This window comes from Harpia harpyja, chromosome Z, assembly GCF_026419915.1.
Source record: "Harpia harpyja isolate bHarHar1 chromosome Z, bHarHar1 primary haplotype, whole genome shotgun sequence".
NCBI lineage: Eukaryota > Metazoa > Chordata > Aves > Accipitriformes > Accipitridae > Harpia > Harpia harpyja.
This window is the reverse complement of record NC_068969.1, coordinates 10,157,291-10,182,603: the sequence shown is the minus strand read 5'-3', so window position 1 is coordinate 10,182,603 and position 25,313 is coordinate 10,157,291. Positions and strand designations below refer to the sequence as shown.

The window sequence follows — 25,313 nt, the reverse complement described above, 5'->3', positions numbered from 1 at the left end:
GTTTTTCTCTCCTTACTAAGATGCCTGCTTTTCCTTATCAGTCTACTAAAAAACCTTGATTTGCTCTGGCCAATGATAAATCACAAGAATCATGCTGTTGGAAGGAATAGGCTATTGGATTGAGTTTATATTTTTATGAACACTTTTTTTCCTATGCATTTTTGCTGTCCTGCCAGACTTGCCTCACACAGGATAAATTCCTTTGAACTTAAGTGAGGTCCATGGTGAATTTATAGGCCAAATCATCATGTATAATCTTTAAGAGTTTCCTTTTAACTTCTGCAACAGCAGGGCAATCGTTCTTAAGACAGGGTACATTAAATTACAAGAAACTCAACTGAAGTTGTGCATGTAAAAAGTCTGAATCTTCATTCTCTTCCAGAATTCACAGGTGTATGAGTTGTCATATCATGGTCATTCACACTTTTTGGATTTCAAGTGCAACTATGAATTGGAAATAAAATTAATGATCTAACTTTTTTTTCCCCCATTACAGATTGACCAACTGAAACAAGAACTCTCAAAGAAAGAATCAGAACTTCTTGCCTTACAAACTAAGCTTGAAACCCTTAGCAATCAGAATTCAGATTGCAAGCAACACATTGAAGTGCTTAAAGAGTCACTTACTGCCAAAGAACAGAGAGCTGCCATACTTCAGACAGAGGTATGGTATCTTCTAATCATAAAATGCAATAGAAATATTTAGTTAATAGCATGTGTCAACGTGATGATGTGTTTGTTGTGAGTCTGTGTAAAAGGCAATTTGTTAAAGAATAGTGAAATAATTTAAAACCCTTTAAATGCCAATATATTTGGTATATATTTTTTGGTAGTACACCAGCTCTCATTCTAGAATTTTTTTAGAAGCACCTGTGATTGCATTTTAAGAAAATGTTTGTGCCTAATTCTCATTGGCTTCAATGCATTGAGCTGGGCCTTAATGACTTGATTGTTGTGATTTCATTCCTTGTTTCTTCCTCTGTTAGTTGACCGAGTTTTCCTTTTGGTTGCTCTGGCTTGATGCTTCTTTTCTACTGTGTATTTCTATTCTCAATAGTGAAGCTACTGATGTATTTTGAAGGGATCTGTTGAAGGATGCATGATATTAATCTGTGATTATTGTTTTGAGTGCAATCAACTTTTATTTTAAAATATGAATAATTTCAGTCTTTAAAACAGGCCAGTGCATTAGTTATGTATGTATCTACAAAGTCAGATCATAAAAATATGGGTAATGGAATATACGGTTGAGATGGTTGTCATGTTTGATGGAATGTGTAAATCCAGTGTTAAAAATGTTGTCCATAAGTTCATTTCCTGGGGTTTTAAAAAACTTCATAGACTTGGAGCACACAATACTGATTAGATTGATTCCTATTATAACTTATTCATTTTATTTTAATGTGTGTACCCCTTTCAAGAAACAGAAATACCTGTGAAATTCAGTCATACAGTCCAAATAGTTTCTATTCAGAGAAGTATATTATTTAAGGTATACAGGAATCTTACAGAATGTTTCAAATTTCTGGCAAACAAAGCTCTAGGAGAAAAAACAGCTTAAAATTATCAGTCTTATGGAAGCAGGAAATAAATATTCCTAAGATTCTGATTATCCCTCTGTGCTGTGTGTCTTATCCTCTCTACATTAAGAAGATACAGATGAAATCTTGGAATTTCCAGCTTGTGTTTAATGGGCTAGCCAGCATATGTATATAATACAAAATAATCACAATAGAACAAGGGCAAAAACTCCAGCAATGTTGGCAGATCTCAATCTAGCTTTTGAGTAGTAAAGAGTACATATTTTAAATCTTTAGCTGTGCAAATCTGTTTTGCAAGGTTTGTATTACCTCTCATTCTGCTGAGGATGATAATGAATTCCATTGGCTCTCCGCTAATTTGATTTCCTAATTCTTTATCAGACTGATATGTGTTCAAGGCATTACAGTCTTATGGCTGGCAGATGGGCAGTGGTAAAAAGAACTGAATCTACAGTGCTATTGATGAAGGGCTGCTGGGATTGTGCAGTCCTGGTGGAGAACCAGTTGGTTTCTGACAGGTATTCAATTCCTCTTCTTCCCAGTTTCTGCATAAGGCAGTTGAGCTCGAAGCTTTTACATGAAGCAATTTAAGTTAAAATGAGCTGTAACTGCCTGTTAGTGTGCAGCTGACAATTGGTTTTATTATGTCTGCTTATTGTTAGTCTCTTAGGGAAACCAAATGAAAAATTAATGTTAAAATTATCAGAGAGGTAGCTTGATAGAAGGAATGCTTTATAATAGCAGAGAATGAATCCCTTTTGTTTGGCCTAATATCATGTTATTTGTGATATAAGCGATTGTGATATTTCATACAAATCATGAGATTCTTCCAGCTTTCAATGAAAAAAAAACCTGTTTAGGTATGTGTTCCATATAATTCCTGTTCAGTGGAAGATATCAGTTCCTGGTTTTGATTATTTATTTTAATTAACCCTTTACTTCCATATAATCCAAAGCATTCTAATGACAAGCTTTGGTTTGTTTCTGAATGAAATAACACTGTAAGCTATGTGAGTCATTGCAGATATGAGACTTAAAAATGAAACAAAACAACTCATAAATCTTCTCATGGTATACCTTGGTGCTAGACACTTAAGGCTGTCTCTGCATGGACTTGATAAATCAATTGAGCCTGAATTTGTTTGTGACTGAATCTTCAGAAACTGTGGGGTTTATTTCATATGCATTATTGCCTTAGGTAATTACATTACCTCATGAATAGATGAAGCTCTGAAACACTGCAAACTATTTTATATTCCCTGTAGGAATCTAGGTGATTTCCATTTTCTGCTTTGAGTAGGGTGTAGGTAATGATTTTATCAGACAACAGTTTTTTGAGTTTCTTTTCTCTTTTTAAGATATCTTTGTAAAGGGAATTGGGGAAAGTTGGTGAATTATGCCCACCTCTTATGGGAAGTAATTTTAGTTTGCTGTAATTGTCTGTTCATGTACAGGAGGCTTTTGGCAGAAGGGTCACATTAATGTAACTATTTTTTTTTTCTTTTTTTTTTTTTTTCCCTGGGAGATCATACAAAAATGAAGGCCTCTGAGTATTGGGTTAATACCAGACTTCATTCTGGGGTATGGTACATCTCAAGATGCACTAGAAGCAACATAAAGAAAACAAGTTCCAATTCCAGTTATACACGTGTATTGATGCAGCCACTGTTTGAAATGGTTTATGAAATAGTTTTGTTCTAATAGCAGATTTAAAATGGGAAATAACTTCACTTGCCTCAAAATTTTTTATTTACTTTTGAAAAGATAGCGTTACAGGGTGTGTTTTTACATGCACCATTTACCCATGAGGCAGAGACTTTAAATAACCTGTGTTAAACTTTAAATTATGTCAGCAATGTACCTGATCTTGAAATACTTTAATAACATGCATACTTTGGGCAATATTAATTACATCTTTCTTTTTTTGTCCATTTAAGATGTACTGAATGTTTTATTGCTTTCCTGTACTTGATGGTGGAGATGTAGCGCATCTCAAATCTGCTGAAAAAGATCCTTCACGTTATGTAGGTAGAAATAAAGCACACTGTGCATCTGTTAGCTTCTCAAGTCAGGACTTATCAGGAAAGAACTGTACTTTTTGTTATTTTAAAGCCTCAAGGCTATTGTAGGCGTGTCACAGGCTGTACAACTTTCCACGTAGAAGATTAGTTATTCAGGGGTTGGAAATGAAGAGCGGTTTCTGGAGTTAAATAATATTGAGGCTCGCAAAATATATGTGGTTAGTCTGAACATACTTTTCACCTCTTTTGAATAGACTTTGAATCAAGAGCTCCTTAAAACTACTGACCTATTCCAGTCTTGTTTCCTGGAATAGAGTCTTATAGTAGGTTTCAGCTAGCCATAAGAAATATGCTCATATAACCAAACACAGGATTTGTCATAAATTGCTGTGTAACTATGTGAGAATGTTAGTTGCTTTCTCTAACAATCATGAAAACAAGTGACAGAGCTCTGTGTCCAAGCAATTTCACAGGTTAGAAAATAGGATTCTTCAAGGCTGACCTGCATGTTCTAATGATGTGCTATTGTTGCATATTTTTAAGACCCTCAGGTTTTCGGCACATTCCTTACCACCGTGCTGTATGCTAGGGCGTTTTTCTGGTTAAAAATGATTGCCAGAATATCTCTTCTCCACAAACTATTATGTTACAACTTCCAGACTGGGTGTGCAGTTTATTGGAGAGTCTGTTAAACTGTGGGCGTTCTGGAGAAACGTGCTGGAGCTCCAAGGAACACAAAAGCTGGACAGCGGCTGAATTTGTAGATTGCTCCATCTACTCCCGTAGGCCAAAGTCCTTGTTTCTTATCAATATTTAGACAAAAACCAGAAAGAACACATCCTTAAAATAAGCCACAAGAAGACACCTCTGTAAAAATTAATTACTAAGGCTATAGACCACTCATTGGACTCTATAAGTTTGAGGGTTGTTAGAGCTGATCTTGTTCCTAACGTTAGTCAGTTATGAGATGGTTGAAAGCAGGCTGTTTGTGCTGCTTGCACTTTTTCTTATTCAGGATTGAAATGCCTTCTTTTTTCTCTTATTTCTTTTGCCTGCTTATTTGCCCTTCATATATTTTGACTAACTAGGGGGCCAATATGTGGCAATAAGAATGAAGTAAATTTTTTGTTTGTTTCATTGTATGCTTCATTATACATTTCAATTAACAGCTCCATGCCTTCAGGCTGCATTCTCCTGTTACATCCTGTACAAACTAAATGTGATGCAGCAAGACAGGAAAATTCAAAATGATGCCTTAGAATAAATATTCCTGAACTCCCTCTATACCAACTCTTAGTTTTATGGGGAGCCTTTTTGGTAATCACTTCGCAAATATCAACTTCATATAACTCAACAATTTCTGTCTTCAATAGTCAGAAATATCCTGTCTTTCAAAAGGACCTTTTACATTTCCACTTAATCTTTAGTTTGGACAATTCTGGGGGAGTAGAGGGAATGTTTCTCTCATATGAATCTTTGCTGAAAATGTTACATTTGGTTATGTGTGAGAGACTAAATGTGCGCTAATTCCAAGTATCAGCAGAGGCCATTGATGTTTTGTTTCTGGTATATATATTAAGCTGTGCTAAATTAAATAACAAAACGAAAACCCCAAAGCTCCTCTAATGAAGCTCATACATTTCCTGCAGAAAATTCAATCCTTGCAACGAGAGACCCATGATAGGATAGCAGAGCTTTCTGTGCGTTAAAACCAGGATCCTTCTTATCACAGACCTGAAAATGAACAAGTGTCATTTACATGGTGATCAAGCATGTGGCCTGCCGGTGTACGTGGATGAGGAATAAAAATACTGCTTTGCCAGCTGGGCTCTCTCTGAGACTTGAGTTTTGAGCTGACTAAGCTAAGGCCTAGACTGTGCTGTGGTAGCAATCCAGCAATGATTCTAGACATAGCAGGTTTTGTTCTCCACAACCGGGAATTGGGAAAAGATTTTGTTTGCTTAGAGCAACTGAATCTTCTGTCTCCAGGTCTCAGGTCTTATCTAAAGGGAGAGCAATGGCTTCCAGCAGCAGATGGGGAAGCAGCTGCAGAGAGATGCAGGGCAAATGGCAGCCCTCCAGCAGGTGGAAATCATTATGGAAGGAATTTTGTACTGTACAAACTATTGTTGGTCATTCCCAGATGAGTAAAGTTAATAACGTTTTGGCCTGCATTAAGCCACACTCCTTTCTTCCTGCATGTCCACAATGTCTATTTGTAGAATAGATAGTTTTTGTTAATTGTCACTGTAGAATTTAATGGTGTCCTAAAACATGCTCATAACCTGCCTTGATGAGCTTCTTTCTGGAGGTGAAAGTAACCATCAAAGGCCAGTTCTAATCCTGAGCTGAATAAGGTATTTGTAGTTGCAGTGTCAACTTCCTGCCTAAATAGGATTGCTTTGTGTGATGGGTTAACCCTGGCTGGATGCCAGGTGCCCACCAGAGCTGTTCTATCACTCCCCCTCCTTCTCAACTGGACAGGGGAGAGAAAAATATAACAAAGAGCTTGTGGGTCGAGATAAGGATAGGAGAGATCACTCACCAATTACTGTCACTGGCAAAACAGACTCAGTTTGGGGAAAAATTAACTTGATTTATTACAAATCAACCGGAGTAGGGTAATGAGAAATAAAACCAAATCTCAGAACACCTTCCCTCCACCCCTCCCTTCTTCCCGGGCACAACTTCACTCCCGGATTCTCTACCACCCCCCCCCAGCGGCACAGGGGGACGGGGATGGGGTTTACGGTCAGTTCATCACACGTTATTTTCTGCCGCTTCATCCCCCTCAGGGGGAGGACTCATCACACTCTTCCCCTGCTCCAGCGTGGGGTCCCACCCACGGGAGACAGTCCTCCACGAACTTCTCCAACGTGGGTCCTTCCCACGGGCTGCAGTTCTTCACGAACTGCTCCAGCATGGGTCCTTTCCATGGTGTGCAGTCCTTCAGGCACAGACTGCTCCAGCGTGAGCCCCCCACGGGGTCACAAGTCCTGCCAGAAAACCTGCTCCGTGGGCTCCTCTCTCCACAGATCCGCAGGTCCTGCCAGGAACCTGCTCCAGCGCGGGGTTCCCACGGGGTCACAGCCTCCTTCGGGAACCCACCTGCTCCGGCGTGGGGTCCTCCACGGGCTGCAGGTGGATATCTGCTCCACCGTGGACCTCCATGGACTGCAGGGGGACAGCCTGCCTCACCATGGTCTTCACCACGGGCTGCAGGGGAATCTGCTCCGGCGCCTGGAGCATCTCCTCCCCCTCCTTCTTCACTGACCTTGGTGTCCGCAGGGTTGTTTCTCTTACATGTTCTTACTCCTCTCTCCGGCTGCCGAATACCGCCGTCCCAACTTTTTTTCCTTCTTAAAAATGTTATCACAGAGGTGTTACCACTATCGCTGATTGGCTCGGCCTTGGCCGGCGGCGGGTCTGTCTTAGAGCCGGCTGGTATGGGCTCTGTCGAACACAGGGGAAGCTTCCAGCAGCTTCTTACAGAAGCCACCCCTGTAACCCCACCCGCTACCAAAACCTTGCCACACAAAACCAATACACTTTGTAATCACCTTGTAATTAAATCAGCTTAGTAAATCCTGTAATAAAAAAAAAATCCTCAACAGGATCTCAGTTACTTCATAACAAGCCTTTTATTATTGTTTAGCTTAATAGTGATACTCTGCAGGTTATCTTCAAGTTTTGGAGACAGCGGCTGCATATGATGAAACAGGATGTGATTCATAGGATCGCGTAACGGTTGAGGTTGGAAGGGAGCTCTGGAGGTCGTCTGGTCCAAGCCCCCTGCTCAAGCAGGGCCACCTAGAGCTGGTTGTCCAGGACCATGTCCAGATGGACGTTGAATATCTCCAAGGATGGAGAATCCACAACCTCTCTGAGCAACACGTGCCAGTGCTCAGCCATCCTCACAATAGTGTTTCCTGATGTTCAGAGGGAACCTCCTGTGTTTCAGTTTGTGCTCATTGCCTCTTGTCCTGTCACTGGGCACCACTGAAAAGCCTGGCTCCATCTTCTTTACAGCCTCGCTTTCAGATATTTATATACAGTGATAAGACGCCCCCTTCTCTTTTCTAGGCTAAACAGTCCCAGCTCTCTCAGGCTTTTTTCATATGAGATACTCCAATTCTTTAATAAGCCCTTAATTAATCCTTTAATTACTTTGTGGCCAGTTCACCAGACTCTCTCCAGTATGTCCATATCTCTCTTGTACTGAGGACCCCAGAACTGGACACAATACCCCAGGTGTGGCCTGGCCACTGATAAATAGAGGGGAAGGAACACCTCCCTCAACCTGCTGGCAGCCCTCCTGATGCAACCCAGGATACTGTTTGCCTTTTTGCTGCAAGGGCACATCGGTGGTTTTCAACATGGTGTCCACCAGGACCACATGGTCCTTTTCTGCAAAGCTGCTTTCCAGCTGGGTGGACCTTAGCATATACAGGTGCATGGAGTTGTTCCTGTCCAGGTGCAGGACTTTACATTTCCTTTCCCTGAACTGCATGAGGTTCCTGTCAGCCCATTTCTCCAGCCTGTCGAGGTCCCTCTGAACAGCAGCATCGCCCTCTGGTGTATCAGCTGCTCCTTCCAGTTTTGTACCATCAGCAAACTTGCTGAGGCTACACACTGCTCCATCATCCAGATCATTAATGAAAATATTGAACAAGACTGGATGCAGTATTGACCCCTGGGGTACAATACTGGTTCTACTTGAGTCCCCTGATTCTACTTGATAATCCTCCACTTTCCTCCATGGTTCTTGCAATCCAGGTCTAATAGGGCATGAGGCTTAGAAGTAATCTGTTGGTATTAATTATATTTTCTTGTAGTTCAAGTATCCCTGGAAGTTCATTAGTTTCACTTTCTTTGTTGGTGATTTTTATTAGTGTTTGTTATTCAGTAGAATAGGTTTGGGGTTTTTTTTATATCATTTCAAGTCTGGAATTTTTATGATGTTTTAGCAAAATTAGCTCAGAAAATGTTACTACTTTAGAAGTATAGTTTAAGTTTGAGCTCATTCTTACATAGCTGGTTTCAAAAGTTAGAAATGAAGTGTAAGCAGAGTTATAATGATTCTTAATTTCTGCAGAATGTTTACTACGATTGAGAGGCATGATTAGGATATCTGTTTATTCAGGTAGTTGTTTTACATGTGTTATAGCAGATCATCAGCTATAAGAGGACATCTGGATTTTTTTGATGAGTATAGTTTATTTCCTTTAAACAATGGTAATTGGATCAGATTTCAGGTACAATGGCCCTTTGTCACATGATGTGAGAAAATTTAAAACCAACAGTAAATATGTTAAGTCTAGATCTAAACAAAATGTGCTTTTTGCACGGTGTTTCTGTTCTCAGTGATGTCAGTATTTTGGGTTTTTTTTTATAGGTTTATTTGACTTAAACAGCTATCATTTGAAGTTTTATTGACAACTGAAACAAAAAGATATAATCCTGTAAAGCAATAACTATCATGGTGGCCAGAGTTGGGAGGTCTGAAAATAGTTTATTGCCAGTAGGAAAAATGTTTGGAACCAGTCCTTAGAAGGTTCACCAACTCTGCTACGTGTGTTTCATTTTGTTCCATTTTTAAGGGTATATATGATAATAGTGCCAAACTATGCAACTTTTCTTACCCTAATGTATGTAGTCTTTTGTTTTGATTATCTCTTTATTAATGATGTGAAAACCCTGAGGTCAGATAAAAATGAGCCAAGGTCAGGCTACTCCAGCTACAGAACACTGAAAATGTCGCTGTGCTCCATAGAAAATTATTAAAAGGAAGAATATTAGACTTGCTGAGATTTTCCTTGCTGTTGTGAAAAAGCTATAGATGTTAATGTTTAAATGAAGCCTTGTACTCTTACTGCAGAGGGAAAGAGGTTAAACAGTATGAATGATCCTTTTTGATGTTTTAAAAAGATGAGGCGCTACCATTTGTATACTTTTGAGTGGTCGATGGTACAGTTTGAGACTGTATTTGCGCATATTTGCAGTGACTGATGCTTAACTACTGCTCTTATAATCAGGAAAAAAGCTTAAATAAATTGATGCAAATAAATTCATTTCAGCTGGGTAGCTCAGTGGAGAAAAACATTCATTTCATAAGCAATTCTGACACAAACACTTAGCACTATTAGTTAGTGTATCATTGCTTTAGATAACATACTCGAAAACTGGCAGGTGTGCTGTTTGAGGGTTAATGAACCGTGAAATAAGTAAATGTCTACAAAGAAATTTTGTAAATTGTGAGCATAGTCCTGTCAATGGAGAAAATGGATTAGAAAAATAGGTGGTCTGTGCTGTAACTGAATGCTGTTGTGTTCAGCATACATGTATTAATATAGAAAACCTAATAAAAATGAAGAGGAAAGGTGATTATATTAGGTATTTGTTGCAGTCTCTTTTTTCTTTAAACAGATCTGTTTACAGAGAAGGGCTGTAAAATGATTGATGACTTGGCAGTTTTTAGTTTGCATAAAGAGCAAATAAAAGCAGACAGCACAAAATACTTGGAACAAAACTACAAACACTATTTTTCTTTCTGTTACAATGTTGATATTTGATATTGCTTGAACTGTAAATCTGCTTTTAATTTTACAGTAATAATGTATAAGTACGTTTATTTCACTCTTACATTTTTATTTTTCTAAGTTGGAGTTTTACTTTGAAATTGAATTTTTCTATTGTTTTGTGATTTTTCTTGTTTCAAACAAGGCTGGGCCAGATATTTCAGTGTGGTCTATTTGCTGTACTGCCAATGTATTGTTCTGGTAGATCTGCTGTGCGTGCAAAGGAAAGATCACCCACTGTAAAAAGCACTATTCTGGAGGCTTGTGTACCATTTACTCTCTCTGTCACTCCACAGCTGTTCACAGCTTTCTTGATAGCGTGTTCCATATTTCAAACAGAGCTTTATCTCAGGTGGAATTTGCCAGCCATTTTACTTTTTATACAGTTTTCATGTTTTGTGGTTCCCTGTGACAGTTTAGAACAAGAGAGTGGAGCATAGTGGCAAGGCAGTAAATTCGAAGAGTTAAACTGAAAGCACACTTAGATGAGCAAAATGCCATATTTAAACAGAAGTAAACTGTGAAGCAAAGTGGTTTTTGTCTATCTGCTATAGGATTTCAAGACTTGACTGTTCAAAGGCACATCAAATGGCATGGTCTGATTTCAGTGTTTGTGCTTTGAGCAGGAGGTTGAACCAGTGACCTCCTGAGACCCATTCCAAGCTCAGCGACTCTATGGTACTACAAAGGAAGCTCTCTCAAATACATGATAGGTAATACTGTCCCAAAGATGTGCTTTTTCTGCTTTGTGAGTTATATACTAGCATTCATTTATCCAGAGAAAGATTAAATGTTGATTAATTTATTTACAACCCCCCCCCCCCCCAATCCATTCTTGATAGTAGCTTTAAATGTTCTGTCTTCCTTTTGGGGACACCAATATTTTCATTTCATAAAAAATTGAAATGGAATTGCCTGAGGGAAACACGACTGAAAGAGTGGAAAGTTCCATTTGCGGGGCCTGTAGAAAGTAGTGTCCAGAGACAGGAAAACACAGATAAAAAGAAAATGGGAAAGATGAAAGTACAAAGATAAGGGCTGTATACTTGATGTGTAAAGACTTTATGCAAGTTGTTTGGGACAAATAGTTTTAATAATGTTAGATTTATCTTGCTGTCAAAACACTTCTCATTTTTGTCTATTTTATTTAATTAAAGTGATAAATAACTGTTCCACCCCCCCACCCCCACCCCCCCACCCCTGTTCTTAGATTTACAGAAAATTACCTTGTTGCCATTTAAAACAATATTCAATTAGACAGTTTTAATGGGTTTTTATAACTAAGCAAAATTTACTGTGATAAGATAAATTAAGCTTCAATTAGGCTAGATTCTAGTGGATGGAAATGATTAGAAAAATATTAGTACTGTTATCTACCAATTTAAAACCTTTGCTCTAACTGGAGATGTTTTGAGAGGAGCTTCGGTAGGATTGCTTCAGAAATGACTCTTTGTATACTTTAACTACTGCTTATATTGTGACTAAGTCTAAAGGGGGCCAAGTTATGGTCCTAGTATATTGGCACTGTATACAAAGAAATGCAAAGGAAAACCCACCTCAAAACAGTATTGAAATTTCACCAGATTGCTGTAAAACCAAGGGGAACTCATAGATTCTGTAGATGTTGTAATCAGTGTAATAACTGGTAGACATAATCCCCCAGTCTGAAACTGTTAATGATGTTTTGCACATATTGCTATAATGATGAAGCGTGAGGAGAAGTTAGTGAAGTAGTTTTACATATTTTTGGTTTTTATGCTTAAGAGACAGCTGGGGAGAACGGGCTAGAGTCACTTAAAGGAAGAAATGAATTAAGACCTCTGACCGAAGGGAGACTGGAGGCCGTGGTTTGGTGAATAAGCCATGAATAGCCTAAGGCCAAAGACAGGTGGCTATGTGTTTCTAAAAGTGAAAGAGGGAAAGGGCAATGGTGGCTGGTGTTTTGTGTCTGCTATCTTGGGGTAAAAATGAAAGAAGGTAGCAAATCATTGGTGAAGCTGATCCTTGTGTAGGGTACATCCAGCTAGGTAAAAGTTTGCTATACAAAGGTAGGGACAAGGTAGGCTTTTTTAATTCTTACATAGTACCAGTGTAAGGGTTGTGTTTTGTTGTTGGTTTTAATTATTTTTTCTTTTTAATATGGGTGTTAAGAATGCAATGCAGGGATATAATGTGGGACAGTTCAGCCTTTGTGCTGAGACTAAGGCCAGAGATGCAAACTGTGTCTTTTTTTAATTAGTGATTCAGTGTGGGAGCTTCCTTGTTCACTGAAGAGATCTGCGCTTCCTAACATAGATAACAGAGTTGTTAGCTCACAGTTGCTCGTAACCCCAACACTCAAGCCTGTGGTAAGTGCAAAGATACATTCTCCTGCCCTCTATCTCTGCAGAGGAAAAAATCATGCTCGCAGCAGGAGCAGAATTTAATAAAGTAGGAGATATGGCCCATCTGAAATAAAAAGCTTCTGCAGCTGTGGTCATCCGGAAATCTTTGGAGGTGCTCATACTGACAGTAGACCTCAGATGGCTCTCTGATTCTTTTCTTGGTAGGATTCTGAAGAATATTTTCCTTATAGCTTTGTGGTGGTGTGGGTGGCTTGTTCCCCCCCCGCCCCCCTTGTTTAACTTTTAGAAGGAAAGAAATCTCTAGGTGTTAGTATGACAGGGGAAAATGAAAGTAAGAATCTAAGCTTGTAAAAGATCAATGGTTTCACAGGTGACCTGCTAATATTTAGGGAAACCACTAGATAAGATCAGCTAAGGCAAACAGAAGTTATACACTTCATGTCCCAAGTGATAACATAATATAATTACATAATACTTTACATTTCTCTAGTACTTTCAATACTTAAAAATCATCAAGTAATGCAGGCTGTGAGAATTTTTGAAAGATTTGTCATTGTTACAGGTAAAAAGTATTTACAAATTATCTCCCGCAAAAGAAGCAGCAGCTGCATTTTCTCCTGAATAATTTGATTCTGTCATTATTTGGTATATATTCAACTAGCTGGTGTGGTAAACTTAATGGAATTCCAGTTTTGTGGCTTCCATTTTTGTTTTCTGTTAAAGTGAAAGATGCTTTTTCATTTTATAAATTGGACAAAATAGAAACCCAGACATAAATGTACTGTTTCATTTAGACAAATGAAGGATAATACATGTGTGGTGAAAGCTGTCCTCCTGAAGTAGATTTGGTACTTCACAGCTCTACCGTGGTAAGTCATGGCAGTTAAGTTGTGTAGCCTTAAGGCTTTAGTAAATAAAAATCCTTGTGGACCCTTGGCTGGCACAGACATGTGGGAACAATCATCTCAGTTTCCAGTTGTTGCAAGGAGGAATTGCAGTTGTGCATAGTGACCCATGAAAATAGTGGTCTGACTTAAAAAGAAACTGGGCTAAACAACTACCGTGCATGATAGCACCTAGTTAAATAAGGATATTAATGTCCTTAGAGCAAAAATTTTTAAAGATATGTAGTTAATGAGAAGGCTGTGAATTTAATTTAATTAAAATACAAAATGTTCTCAAAGGCAGGATGCTAATTAACATTTGCTGGACTTGACTAGGTAAAAAGTGCTTGTAACAAAGTTCTGAAATCATCCGTCTCCTTTGAAAAATGTTCTTTTTAGATCTTTGGTCATGTAAGTGGTTAATGATGTTAGTAAACTGTTCAGTTGCTTGACTGTGGTGCAGTTCTCCATTTGTTTGATTCTTTGATTCTTTCCCTGTGATTATTTTAATGTATGGCACTATAACTTAAATCTTAGCTCTTCAAACAAATCCTTTGCATTTGTGTTTCCTGTACAGAATTGTATACTTTCCCCCTGCTAGCATTAGTTACATTACTTCTATGCAATAAAATTTGTAATGCAGTAATCTTTGTTAAAGAAAGAGCACTATGTGGCATTAAGTAACTTGAATCTGTATAATTGCCTTTGGTTATTATCTGTTCTGTGAAACATAACGAAGAAAAGCCTTGAATTGTTTCCTCTGTACTTCTCTGTTGAATATGCATTCTTTCTCACACAGAAGATCAATTTACTCCTATGATTTTCAATGTTATTTCCATTTTTTTGAGAAGGAAATGTGGGATGTGAAAAGTGATGAAAATGCCAAGGTTTGCTGATGTTGCTACAGACACTATATATTGTAGGTTTCTCGCTCTTATATGATCATACTTTTCCTACCTGTGTCCATTCTAGCAGCTGTAATTGTTTAAAGACTCCGTGTACATCCTGATGAATTTCTACTGTATGCTCTTTGCCACAGATCTGTATCTCTGTTTTGGAAAGATTCTTGCCTAGCAGTAACTGTGAATATTTTCAGTGTGATAACATTTTTAGTTTTACAGAAGAAACCGTGCAAGTAGCACCATGCTAGAAGTAAAGGTTTAGAAAAGTGGAAAAAATTGTTTTAAAAATGCAAACAAATATTTCTGGTGCATTTGAAGGAGTAATAGTTACAAGAGAAGGAAAGGAGAGGAGATTTTTGTCAAGTACTACTAATAATCTAAAGCTTCATGGAGAAAATCAGGTGTTCTACAGAATCAGCAGGAAATGAGTGAAAAAGGAGCATGGAACTGTGGAGAGGGATTGCAGAAGAGGCTACTACTAAAGACCTCTGGAATAGGAACATCAGTGCTGGTGTATAAAGCTGCTTAAACATTGTCTGAGCCAAAGTTCTGCTATGATTAATGTTAGAAATGTATTTAAGTGTTATAGGACTAAGCCCTAACAAGATAAAATCAGGGAGTTAGAAGTCAAGTATTTAGAGAGTTTTGAAAATGTTGGTACTAGTGTAAAGTTGGATTGAGAAGTAGATCAGAAGATAGAATAAAATGGATAAGGATGCTTTGGTTTCTGTTTCTGTAGGAATTCTTTGGCTGCCTATTTTAATATAAGGGGTCAAACTGGATATTCTGACATTGTGTAATATGTGTTGTTGATTTTTTCCAAGTTAAGCAATAATTTTCCTTTAAAATAGGTTGTTTTTGTAGGTATTCATATAGGGCTTGTGAATCATCATTGCCTTTGCTAGGTTCCCTTCTACTTCTGGCTTTCAGTGGAAGTAAGTTTGATGCAAGCAAGGTGCATGTCAGATACTATTACCAGAGTTGGCTAGAAATAGGCTGAAACAATTCTGCAAATAGTGCATTTATGAGGACTATTTTCTTTCTCATGTCCTTTTGCTTTTGTCTTTCAAATTCTTCCTCAGGTCAAACAAGCATAACAGCTGTTTCTTATCTTTAAAGACTACTTTCTTCCAGCTGCCCTATCTTGTGAGATCAGGCACAAGATTGGTATAGGGTCGGAAAGACTGAGGAGCCTGTAAATAAAAACACTTCTGGATCATGTTCACTGCATACTTATTTTCCCCTTTAAACTGTTTGAACTGTTGAAGTTCCAAGAAAATACTTAAAATACTTTCCATTAGTTTAATTACTTTTACACTGTGTCATTTACTCATTGTTCTGGACACCATTAGAGCAACACTAAATTAGATTCTGGAATAGATTATAGTATTCATAAATACTATAGCTGTCTTCCTATAATACCTAATTGAAATGAAAATGAATATCCATTATATCTGCCCATTTCTATATATTCATAATCTTTTGCACGAATAATATTTTGCTGTTTTCCAAGTATGTGTACTGTTTGTGGTTGAATTTAAAGCATTTCTGTAGCAAGATCAGAGAAAGTTACTTCTTATTGTAAAACATTTACAGTGGTTTTCAGTAGTAAATTTGGAGGAACATTGCAGTTGAAATATTCTTCACTGAGGACACTAATGTTGTCTTAAAACTTAGGACAAATAATAACAACAACAACATTTCTGGTAGGAATTACTACCAGTAGTAATAGAAGTTACTAAGATTCTTTTTCTTTGCATTTTTGCAAAAAATGTTCACGATGCCTGCTTGCCATATCGAGTCTAACAGAAGTCATTCTTTGGTCAGTAGCTTCCGTGGAAGATGGATTACTACTGTAAAGATTTGTATTGGAGGTTCATCTCTCATCTTTAAATTTAGATACATAGCAAAATCATGTAAAAATAAGCAGAGTCCTTACAGGGCAAGGAAGGAAACTGTAGAGGAAAAAGTGCTCAGATACATTTGAGCTCCAGATTACACTCGCTTTGCTGATCCTTTATGTGTTTTGGAACTCTAAAACATAACAGTGCACAGTTTTTAATGGACTCTGCACTACACTGAATTTCAAACAGAACATGTATTTTGCGTCTTGCTATAATTCCACATTCTTTTCTGTCTTTGAATATTTATAGCTAAATTTTTCTGCTTTATGTCAGGAGCAGTAAGGTTCCTGAGATTAGAAAGTATGCAAATAAAAGATTGAAACCTTAATTCTCTGCAATACCTAGTCAGATCCACATTATTTGAGTTGCAATAAAGTAATCTTTTCCCTTACTATTAATTTGTTTAATTTCTGAGGCAAGTGTAAATTTCATTTTACTCTTTTGGCTAGAAGAAATTCCATTTTCTTCATTAATAGACACAGATAATTACTAGAGATACTTCATTGTGGAGCTGTTTCGTCTTTCTACATAGTTGATATAAGAGAAAATGGCTTTTCTCTTACTGGCTAATTTATTTACTTATTTAATTATTTATTTATTTTTATCTTTCCTGTAAATAAGGTCCTGGCTGACCTTTCAATATAAGGATTAGTTTGCTTCCTTGTTTATTTTGAAATGTTACCAGAAATTGGGAGGGGAAGAGAAGTTGCCTTTATTTTATCCCATTTTAGGATTTTATGCATGATTTCATAAAGTTGTGGTAAATACAATAGTACATATTTAATACAGCTTGTAGGTTTATGTTTGCAACAGACTGGAAACAATTGAGAATAGTTTTCCTAAGCATAACCGTAAACATAATGAAGTTTATCCTGCCAAGTGTCAGGCCACAAATAAAGACAGACACATGTGTGGTCAACCTGCCCTCCGTTTCTAGGAAAAGTGCCATTGGACCAAATAAACTGAGTTTAAATCAGGCAGGAAATCTTTGCCAGACTTGACCTAGACTCATATGCATTGGTGACTCATGGTTGTTGCCCTGCCCTGCAGCTGCATTGGTTTATGAGCCAAGCAAAAGTTCAGGCCTATCTGCATTGAAGTGCCAGTTGCCTCTGTTATCTTTTTCTCTTCTAGCATGATTCTGTGTACTAGTGGTCTGGCAGCAGGCTAGTTTACTTTGTGTCATCTTCTGTCATAAATTTTGAAGCAGCCTGTCACATGTCTAGTGAGAGGGTAAGCTTAAATGATATATGTTTTTCCTGGACAAAGAATGCTTTCAGGAATTGTTAAAATATATGAGAATGTTTTGGTACCATGCATTTTTACAAATGATCACTTTTGTGTAACTGACATCTGCTCTCATTCCTCCTCCTCTAATTATGAGGCTAAATAAAAAGGAATGATACAGGGGGTGGGAGCAGGCACAGGTGGCTTGGGAGGAATAGGGAGACCTCATCTGAACATGCAGGTATAGAGTTAAGAAAGCCAAAGCCCATCTGGACTTGAATATAGCAAGAGATGTGAAGGGCAATAAGAAAGGTTTCTACAGGCACACCAACGGCAGAAGACTAGGGAAAATCCAGGCTCACTGATGAATGGGAGTGGAGACCTGATTCTAAAGAACATGGAGAAGGCCAAGGTACCGAATGCCTTCTAGCAATTCCAGGTCTCTGAAACCAGTGCAAAAGTCCAGGGCCACATAAACTTACCCTCGGTGGAGGAGGATCAGGTCAGGGAATATTTAAACAAACTGGACACACAGAAGTCCCCTGGCCTTGCTGGAATGTACCTGCAAGTGCTGATGGCATTGTGTCAATTATCTTTGAAAGGTCGTGGTGGTTGGGGCAGGTTTCTGAGGACTGGGAGAAAGCAAATGTCACTCTAAGAAAGGCAAGAAGGAGGATCCAGGGAACTACAGGCTGGTAAGCCTCACATCGATCCCTGGGAAGGTCATAATAAGGAAGGAATAATGGCTGGAATGGAAATGGAAGCCATTTCCAAATATATGACAGACAAGAAGGTGATTTGGAATAGCCAGCATGGATTTATGAAGGGGAAATAATGTCTGACCAACCTGATAGCCTTCTTCAGTAAGGTAATTGCCACTACCAGGGTTGTACATTTAGTCCTAAAATCTTGTGTAAGTGTATATTCTAATTTATGCCATTGTACTAGTTTTCAGCCTCTTTCATTTTAGCTAGAGTAATTCCATTTGCAAGCTAAATCCTCTTTAAAATATACTTTGCCTTATTATAATAAAGATGTGAAGGCAAGAGACTGGTCTTTATTTCTGTTCACAGTGGCATAATATAGTTCATAGTTTTTAAAAAACAGATCATAATTATTCTATCATTCTATTATTCTATCAATTCTTTCCTGAAAATATTGGAAATCGGATTAAAATAAAATATATTAATGAAAAGTGCTTATAGCTAGCTAACAAAGCATGTGAATAGTAATGGCTAAATATGACTGAATATAGCAGGATGCCATGATAAAGGACAAGATTAGCCTGATTTTCCCTGTGTACAGGTCTATGATTTATGATTTTCAATAGCTTTCAGATTGCTTGTCTACTTCTCAAAATGTCTGATGCTTTAAGCATGTTTTCAGCACACTCTCAACATATCCTGTCAGTGGCATATTTTTTTTTTTATTCTCTAGAATTTCTGGGGATGTCAACTGGGAATATAGTAATTTTTCTTGTTGGTTTTACTATCACTTAAAATAACACACAATCTGTGAAAATAAAAGTAGTATTCTGGATGTACCTATAAGTAAACTCTGCCTTGTATTTTATTTAAACTTTTGCAATTTTTCTGGGTGGATTGTCCCCAAGAAAAGCTGTCTTTGATGGGTTGCTGATAGTTTGATTTGAAATCTGACATTCTTCTTTGCTTATGTTGGGTTGGATAATTCTTAAGCATTTTTATTTGAGTATTTCTCTTTTGCAGTTACTGGCAATCTCTCTTTTTAAATACTTCATGTCTGTAGTGGTTTTAATGGTTTTTAGGGAAGTAGAAACCTTGCAAGATCATCTTTGTTCAACTTCATTGTGGAAAGGATAGTTAAAAGCACAGTTACATAATAAATTCTCACCACTTACCTCCTGAACAAAATCACAGGGCAGGTTGCTCAGGGCTGTGTCCAGTCAAGTTTTGGATATCTCAGAGATGGGGATTCCATAACCTCTCTAGGCATGTGTTCCAGTAGTTGACCAAGCTTGAGGTAAAAAAAAAAGTGTTTTTTCTATGTCAAGGTGGAATTTCCATGTTCCAGTTGTGTCTCATCTCTTCCCAGTGCACACTTCAGAAGATTTTGGCTCTATCTTCTCACACCCTCCCACTAAGTAATTGAAGACAGCAGCAAGATCTGCCAGTGGCTTTTTCCTCAGTGTGCACAAACCTGGGGCTCAGCCTCTCCTGATACGTTTTGTGCCCCAGTCCTATGACCATCTAGGTGGGGCCTCAGTTGGACTCATGCCAGTATTTCAATATCCATCTTGTACTGGGCAAGTCCAAACTAGGCATAGAGGTCCGAGTATGATCTCACAGGTTCCAGAGACAGGCTCCACACCCCCAAGGTAGGTGCTGCCTGTTCCTCCAGTTAGTTGGCTTTGTTTTGTGCTGGTTTAGCAATTGTGAAGAGTTTTGTGTTCTGATGCATAACCAAAAGAAGCATTTCTAGAACGTGAGTTCAGAGTTGCAATGTGTAATTAATTCCAATAATTATCATGAGTCATACATAAGTCCAAGAATTATTATCCACTTACAGTTCTAAGATAAACAGTTTGATGAAAAGCTTATATTGTTATTTGTTATTTAACAGTTCAGTGTATTTAAAAAAATACATAGTAGTCTGTCAATAAAAAGAGAACCTTTCCTATCCAGCAAAAACCTTTGTGTCATCAGTAGACCAAAAATTATTAGGTAAATTAGTTCAGTGGTTTTATCTTATTTTCCTCCACTGAGACAGATGCAGTTTTTATGATTTGAAGACAAATCATAAAGGTTTTGCAAACCTTGCCTTGGTTAGTTGCAGGATTTTCTTGATGTTTTTGTATTTTCCCTATTTGCTTCTGTGGGAACAGTGAGCAAATGATTTTGATGAGCAGCTGCTCAAAGAGAACATGAAAAGAAGCTACGACAGCAATTTAAGTCAATCTGATAGCACCTGCTGTCACCTGGTTTCATTTCTTCATGAAGGAGAAAGAGTTCCAGGGCATGGTTATGTGGTTCTCTGCTTCCATCTCCAGTTACTGTACTGAACCCCATAACCATCTCATAGGGAACAGGAAGAAAGGCATGGCATACTTTGAAGTTCAGGACCTCTCTTTCTTTCATTATTTTTGAGCTGGCTGAAAAGTGTCAGCAGTTACATGCACATGGGGGTTGGCCACATGGGTAAGAATCATTACAGAATTCAGACCCATTATGTTGGATTTTTCCCATCTAGGAAAGACTTCTTGCATGGCTATAATAGTTTTATACATCTAAAATGTAGTGGCAATAGTTAATGCAAAATTTTAAAATATAAACAATCATCATTTAAAATGTCAAATGCAGCAGCTGAGAGGGAACTCAGGATGGCAGCTGTGATGTGCCATATTGATAAATCAAAATAATAAATTCAAAACATATGTTATGATGTCAGTAATGTAATCCAGATTATGCATTAGAAGGGTAACAGTTGTGCATTTCGAGTGCTATAAGTTTACTTTGCCTTTGACCTGATGGCTCGATGTACACTAAAGGTACAGTGTTGCTGTATTGTGATAAATTTTATTTGTGCTAAAGTGGTACTATCAACCTAAGTTTTTGTTCAAATGAGACATACAGGTTTGGTTTATAGCGTAAAACTATAAAGATTCTTATTCCATAAGAATTATATTTCCTTTTCTTTGTTGCATAAGATTCAGTGGGAACTTTAAGGTACAAAATTTGAGGGAGGAGGGGAAGCTACTTGCTGTGGTAAAGCCTTAAAGTGAGTGTGAGAGCATTTTTATACAAGTGATGAGAACCTCCTGGACATGATTGACTTAAATTAGCTTGATTGCTTTTTATCAATTGCAGCTGTGCTATTTAGCATAAAAATGCAAAACATCCAAAAATCATTTGCCTTGCAGTGTAGTAGAAAGATGGTTTTAGTTAGTCTTTAAGATGTTTCAAATGTTTATTCCACACAGATTCTCTGAGAATGGATCCAGAACATATCTAGTTACAGAGAATTAGTACAGATATTGTAAACTTTGAGAAAATTAATTAAGGAAAATATGCTGCTTTATGAATTACATATTTAGGATTTTGGTTTTTTCCTTTTAACTGTGTTAGTAAGTTAAACAGTTCAAAGATATTTGTTATAGTGGCATAATCAGGCATCTGCTGTTAAAAGCTAAAAGAGAAAGACTAGAACTTTTTGTGTGATGTACAATTGTCTCGCTCTCTCAACCAGTGACATGGTTGAAAGAGAAATCCTGAAGTTATGTAAAAATAAATTTATTTCTAAATAAGAGGAGAAAATTTTAGACCAGTGTTGAGGATTGCAACCCAGTGTTGAAAACTTGACCAGAGAAAGGCTGCTACTGTTATTTAAAGGCTGTGTTCTGTAAATTGAGTTTTGATAGCTGATGTCCATTGCCATCTGAATTTCCTTTTTGTAGGATTGTACTGCTTGCAAACTCGCAATCCTGTCTTTGTTTCAAAGGCTTCTATTTTTCAGTGGCTTAATGATTTATATAGCATGTGACCTTGAGGCTACTTAAGTGCTTCTTTGTATTCCTTGGATGCTTAACGTTACCTAATTCACAGGAAAAATATTCATGTCTATAAAACTTGCATCATTTACTGCAATTAATTATGACCAGCAATTGTGCTGAAGAAGAACTCTTATTGTTGTGCCAAGCAATAGATTATATTAGAGAATAAGATTGCCTGAAGTCAATCTCTTGTACACTTCTAAGTGTTTTTGATACAGTATGCCTACATTGAGGTCAAACCCTTTTATTATTCCTTAGATTCATTTACTCTTAAATGTTCCTAGGATAATGATGCCAGTTTAAGTCTTTAGACAGATTCTGGGAATTAAGATGTTCAAAATGGACAAATAGCCAGTTAAGGGCGTACTTAATGGTACAATTTCAGTGGCTGAATGCCTATTAAAGGCAAAACCTTAAATATTTTTATATATATATCTATATAAAATAGAAAAGTTTGTACATATATATAAAGCAATGGGACTATTTTATTTTATTAATTTGAAAAGACACCTTGTGCTCCTCAGGTTTATTCTTTGGTAACATTAAAAATCACATCTATATACATCATTCAGCAAATAAAGTTTTAATTTTCTTTAGTCCTCTGCTAGATCTTGCAATCCAGTACAGAGATGAATGAGGGTAGAGGGATATATTTCTTCTTGCATAAATAATAGAAGGGTTTAGAAAGTTTCAGTTACAGAGGCACTTAAGTGCATCTGCACAAGTTTACAGGCAGACTGTGGAGGTATTACTAGAAGTATAATATATGCAGGAAGAACAAAGGCTGACTTTCCTGTCCTAGATTTAATTTTCAGGAATGATAGGCCTAAAAACCCCCTTGTTTTTTGTGAAGTGAGATGGAAATCAAAGAGGCTAATACACCTATGTATCCACAGATATGCTTTTGTAATGCAATCTTAAGGTAGATCTATATTTAATAAATTAATTAAATTAAATTGTATGTGGTTGGTTTTATTCTCTAACTACTAGCTCTTCACTTCCCCCCCCCCCCCCCCCCAAAACATCCTTATTAAATGAGTACTTGGAAATTAAATTCTTTGAAGCATCATTTTAGGCTCCAAAGTGCTTATGCATTTTGCCGTTTAGTTGAACTGTGTGAAATGTGTGTCACTACATGGGATTACATAGGGAAGGCCACTAGGTATTGTTTAAGACTGCTTGACAGCTACAGAGAGAAATATTAGCAGTTCTCTAATGTGTCCTTTTTAACTTACTGGGTTGGAAAAGTGGGGGGGTTTCTGGGGGTTTGGGTTTTTTTTCCCTTCTCCTTGACACGGTATTGTGATACTCATATGTGCTGATAAATACAATTAAATTTGCATAGTGCAGGATCCTATGTAGTTAATCTATGCTAAACTTTACATTAAGATTCCTTTCGTGTGCTGGCATTGTCCTGTTTCTTGAAATGTATCTTTATTTTCCCAGTCTTTTGAGGAGATTGGAAAAAGGAGCAAAATTTCACCCATGTGCAGAATAATCTATGTCTGGAAAAAAGATTACTTTCAGAATGCTTTCCAGGAAAAGAAAAACAGATGAGGAATGATACTTGCTTTATTTATTTATTTACTTTTAGAAATTTCTTAAAGGGCAGATTTATAAGGCTCCATGTTAATGTCAACTGTCAAAGATTGGGGAATGAATTTTCATACTCAGGTTTCATGTCCATGACTAGTAAATCTGCTGTCATGTAGCCTCTACTTCTGTGTTAAATTATTTATACCCTGATTTTTTTAGCTGTAATATTTGTTTATACATTAATATGTATATACATCTCTATATATGCACTAAATATATATAGACTAAAAAGAATATACACTAAATATATATACTATATACAATAAAAAAGGATATTAAGAATGATTAAACAGTAAACATTTAAAAAAAATGAATGTTTCTTGCATGCTTTCTATGGCATATTAGCAAAATCCTTTCCACAGTCATTTATATCTTCATATTTAAGGATAACCTCAGTTGAACGGGTTAAAATCCTAGAAGATTCAATCCTAAAAGTATTTCAAAGACATACTTTCAAGTACAGAAATTTTCAACAAAAGCCTTTTGAACATATTCTATTCAAAAAACAGGAATTCTGGTGATATTTTGTATGGAACACAATAGTTATTCAGAGTTTGCAACTTCATTGCTAGCATAGGTTTTAGAATAGAATTTTACCACTTCCATTCCCAGATTGCATAGCAAGCTTGAAACAAATATTAAAAATCCATTCGTATCTAAAGTACGTAATGTAAAAACATTTAAAATGTAAATTACGTAAAGTAATGTAAAAACATACATTATTCTGAGTATCCCCCTTTGAATTTGCTATGAAAGATTATTCCTCTGGTATGAAAAAACCCTCTTCATTTAGCCATTTTTAGAGAGCCACTGTGCATCCATTTTGGTTATGAAATCTGTTAACTTAAACTAAGACAGTATCTTTCTTGGATAAGAGCACTAATCTGTAGACAAAGAAAATACATTATGTCTAATCTAGCTGAATCTTAGTAAGGCTTTTCACGCTGTATCATGTTCAAGTGATTAAAGTGGGAGACTCTTCAGTCCAAGAATGGTAGAATTGGTGAAATATTGGCTAATAGAGAAGCAGTGTAGATAGTACGGAAGAGGAAAGACCAGGCTGGGGGAAATTATTGTTGAAGCATCTCAAGATCTGAGAAAACCGAGTAAAGAAAAGGTTTCATTTTGAAAGGCCCTGATAAAAGAATTATTTGAAATGTCTGCTTGCATTTTTTTTTCTCAGTTGAACTTTTGCTACAAGCTTTAAAATATGGGAAACCTTTCACAGGCTACCTGAGTAGGGGTACATTTAACTGTCTAGGGGTAATGATCAGATTTTTACATAACATTTATAATAATAATACTACTAATGGAAATTGGTCTGGAGGATATCTGCTCTTAAGATGCTGCACATCATACTGCATTCTTCCTTCCAACCTACTATTTTAAAGTATAATAGCAGTTCTTTAATGTCTCTATCAGAAGTCTTGAAAATACTTCACAAGCTTCAGTGGGAGAACTGTCATTATGGGACTCTGGATCTTTCCTTGGGAATTTTTGGAAGAGACCCTGCTCCTAAAGAAGCCATGGTGTTTCCAGAAATGGCTCAAGCTGCCTGCCTGCTGTCCTGTTTCAACACTCCATTACCCCATCTACTTATTTTTTTCCTTTGTGGAGTGACACACCTCTGGCTTTTTGTGCAAGGCACTTTTCAAAGGTTTTAGCAAGTGTTGGAACTTCATAGTATGTCTGAGAGACAGGTATAGCAATTACTATGTTTACATTATGGACAGGAAAACTGAGCTGGACAGAGTAGAACCATCTTGCTGATGATTGCCTGCTTGAGG

General features: G+C 37.2%; 1 protein-coding gene across 10 annotated transcripts in view; it reads left to right on the top strand.

Moving 5' to 3' along the window:
* Window positions 1-25,313, top strand: part of ERC2 (ELKS/RAB6-interacting/CAST family member 2) — a 542,890-nt gene that overhangs the window by 148,880 nt on the left and 368,697 nt on the right. For all 10 annotated transcript variants that reach the window (XR_008233624.1, XR_008233625.1, XR_008233622.1 and 7 more), the window contains one exon: window positions 497-664. Coding sequence is in view for 1 of the 10 variants with exons in the window: in XM_052777994.1 (XP_052633954.1) it covers window positions 497-664 (168 nt within the window). In the remaining 9 variants the exon portion in view is untranslated. The remainder of the gene's footprint in view (window positions 1-496; window positions 665-25,313) is intronic.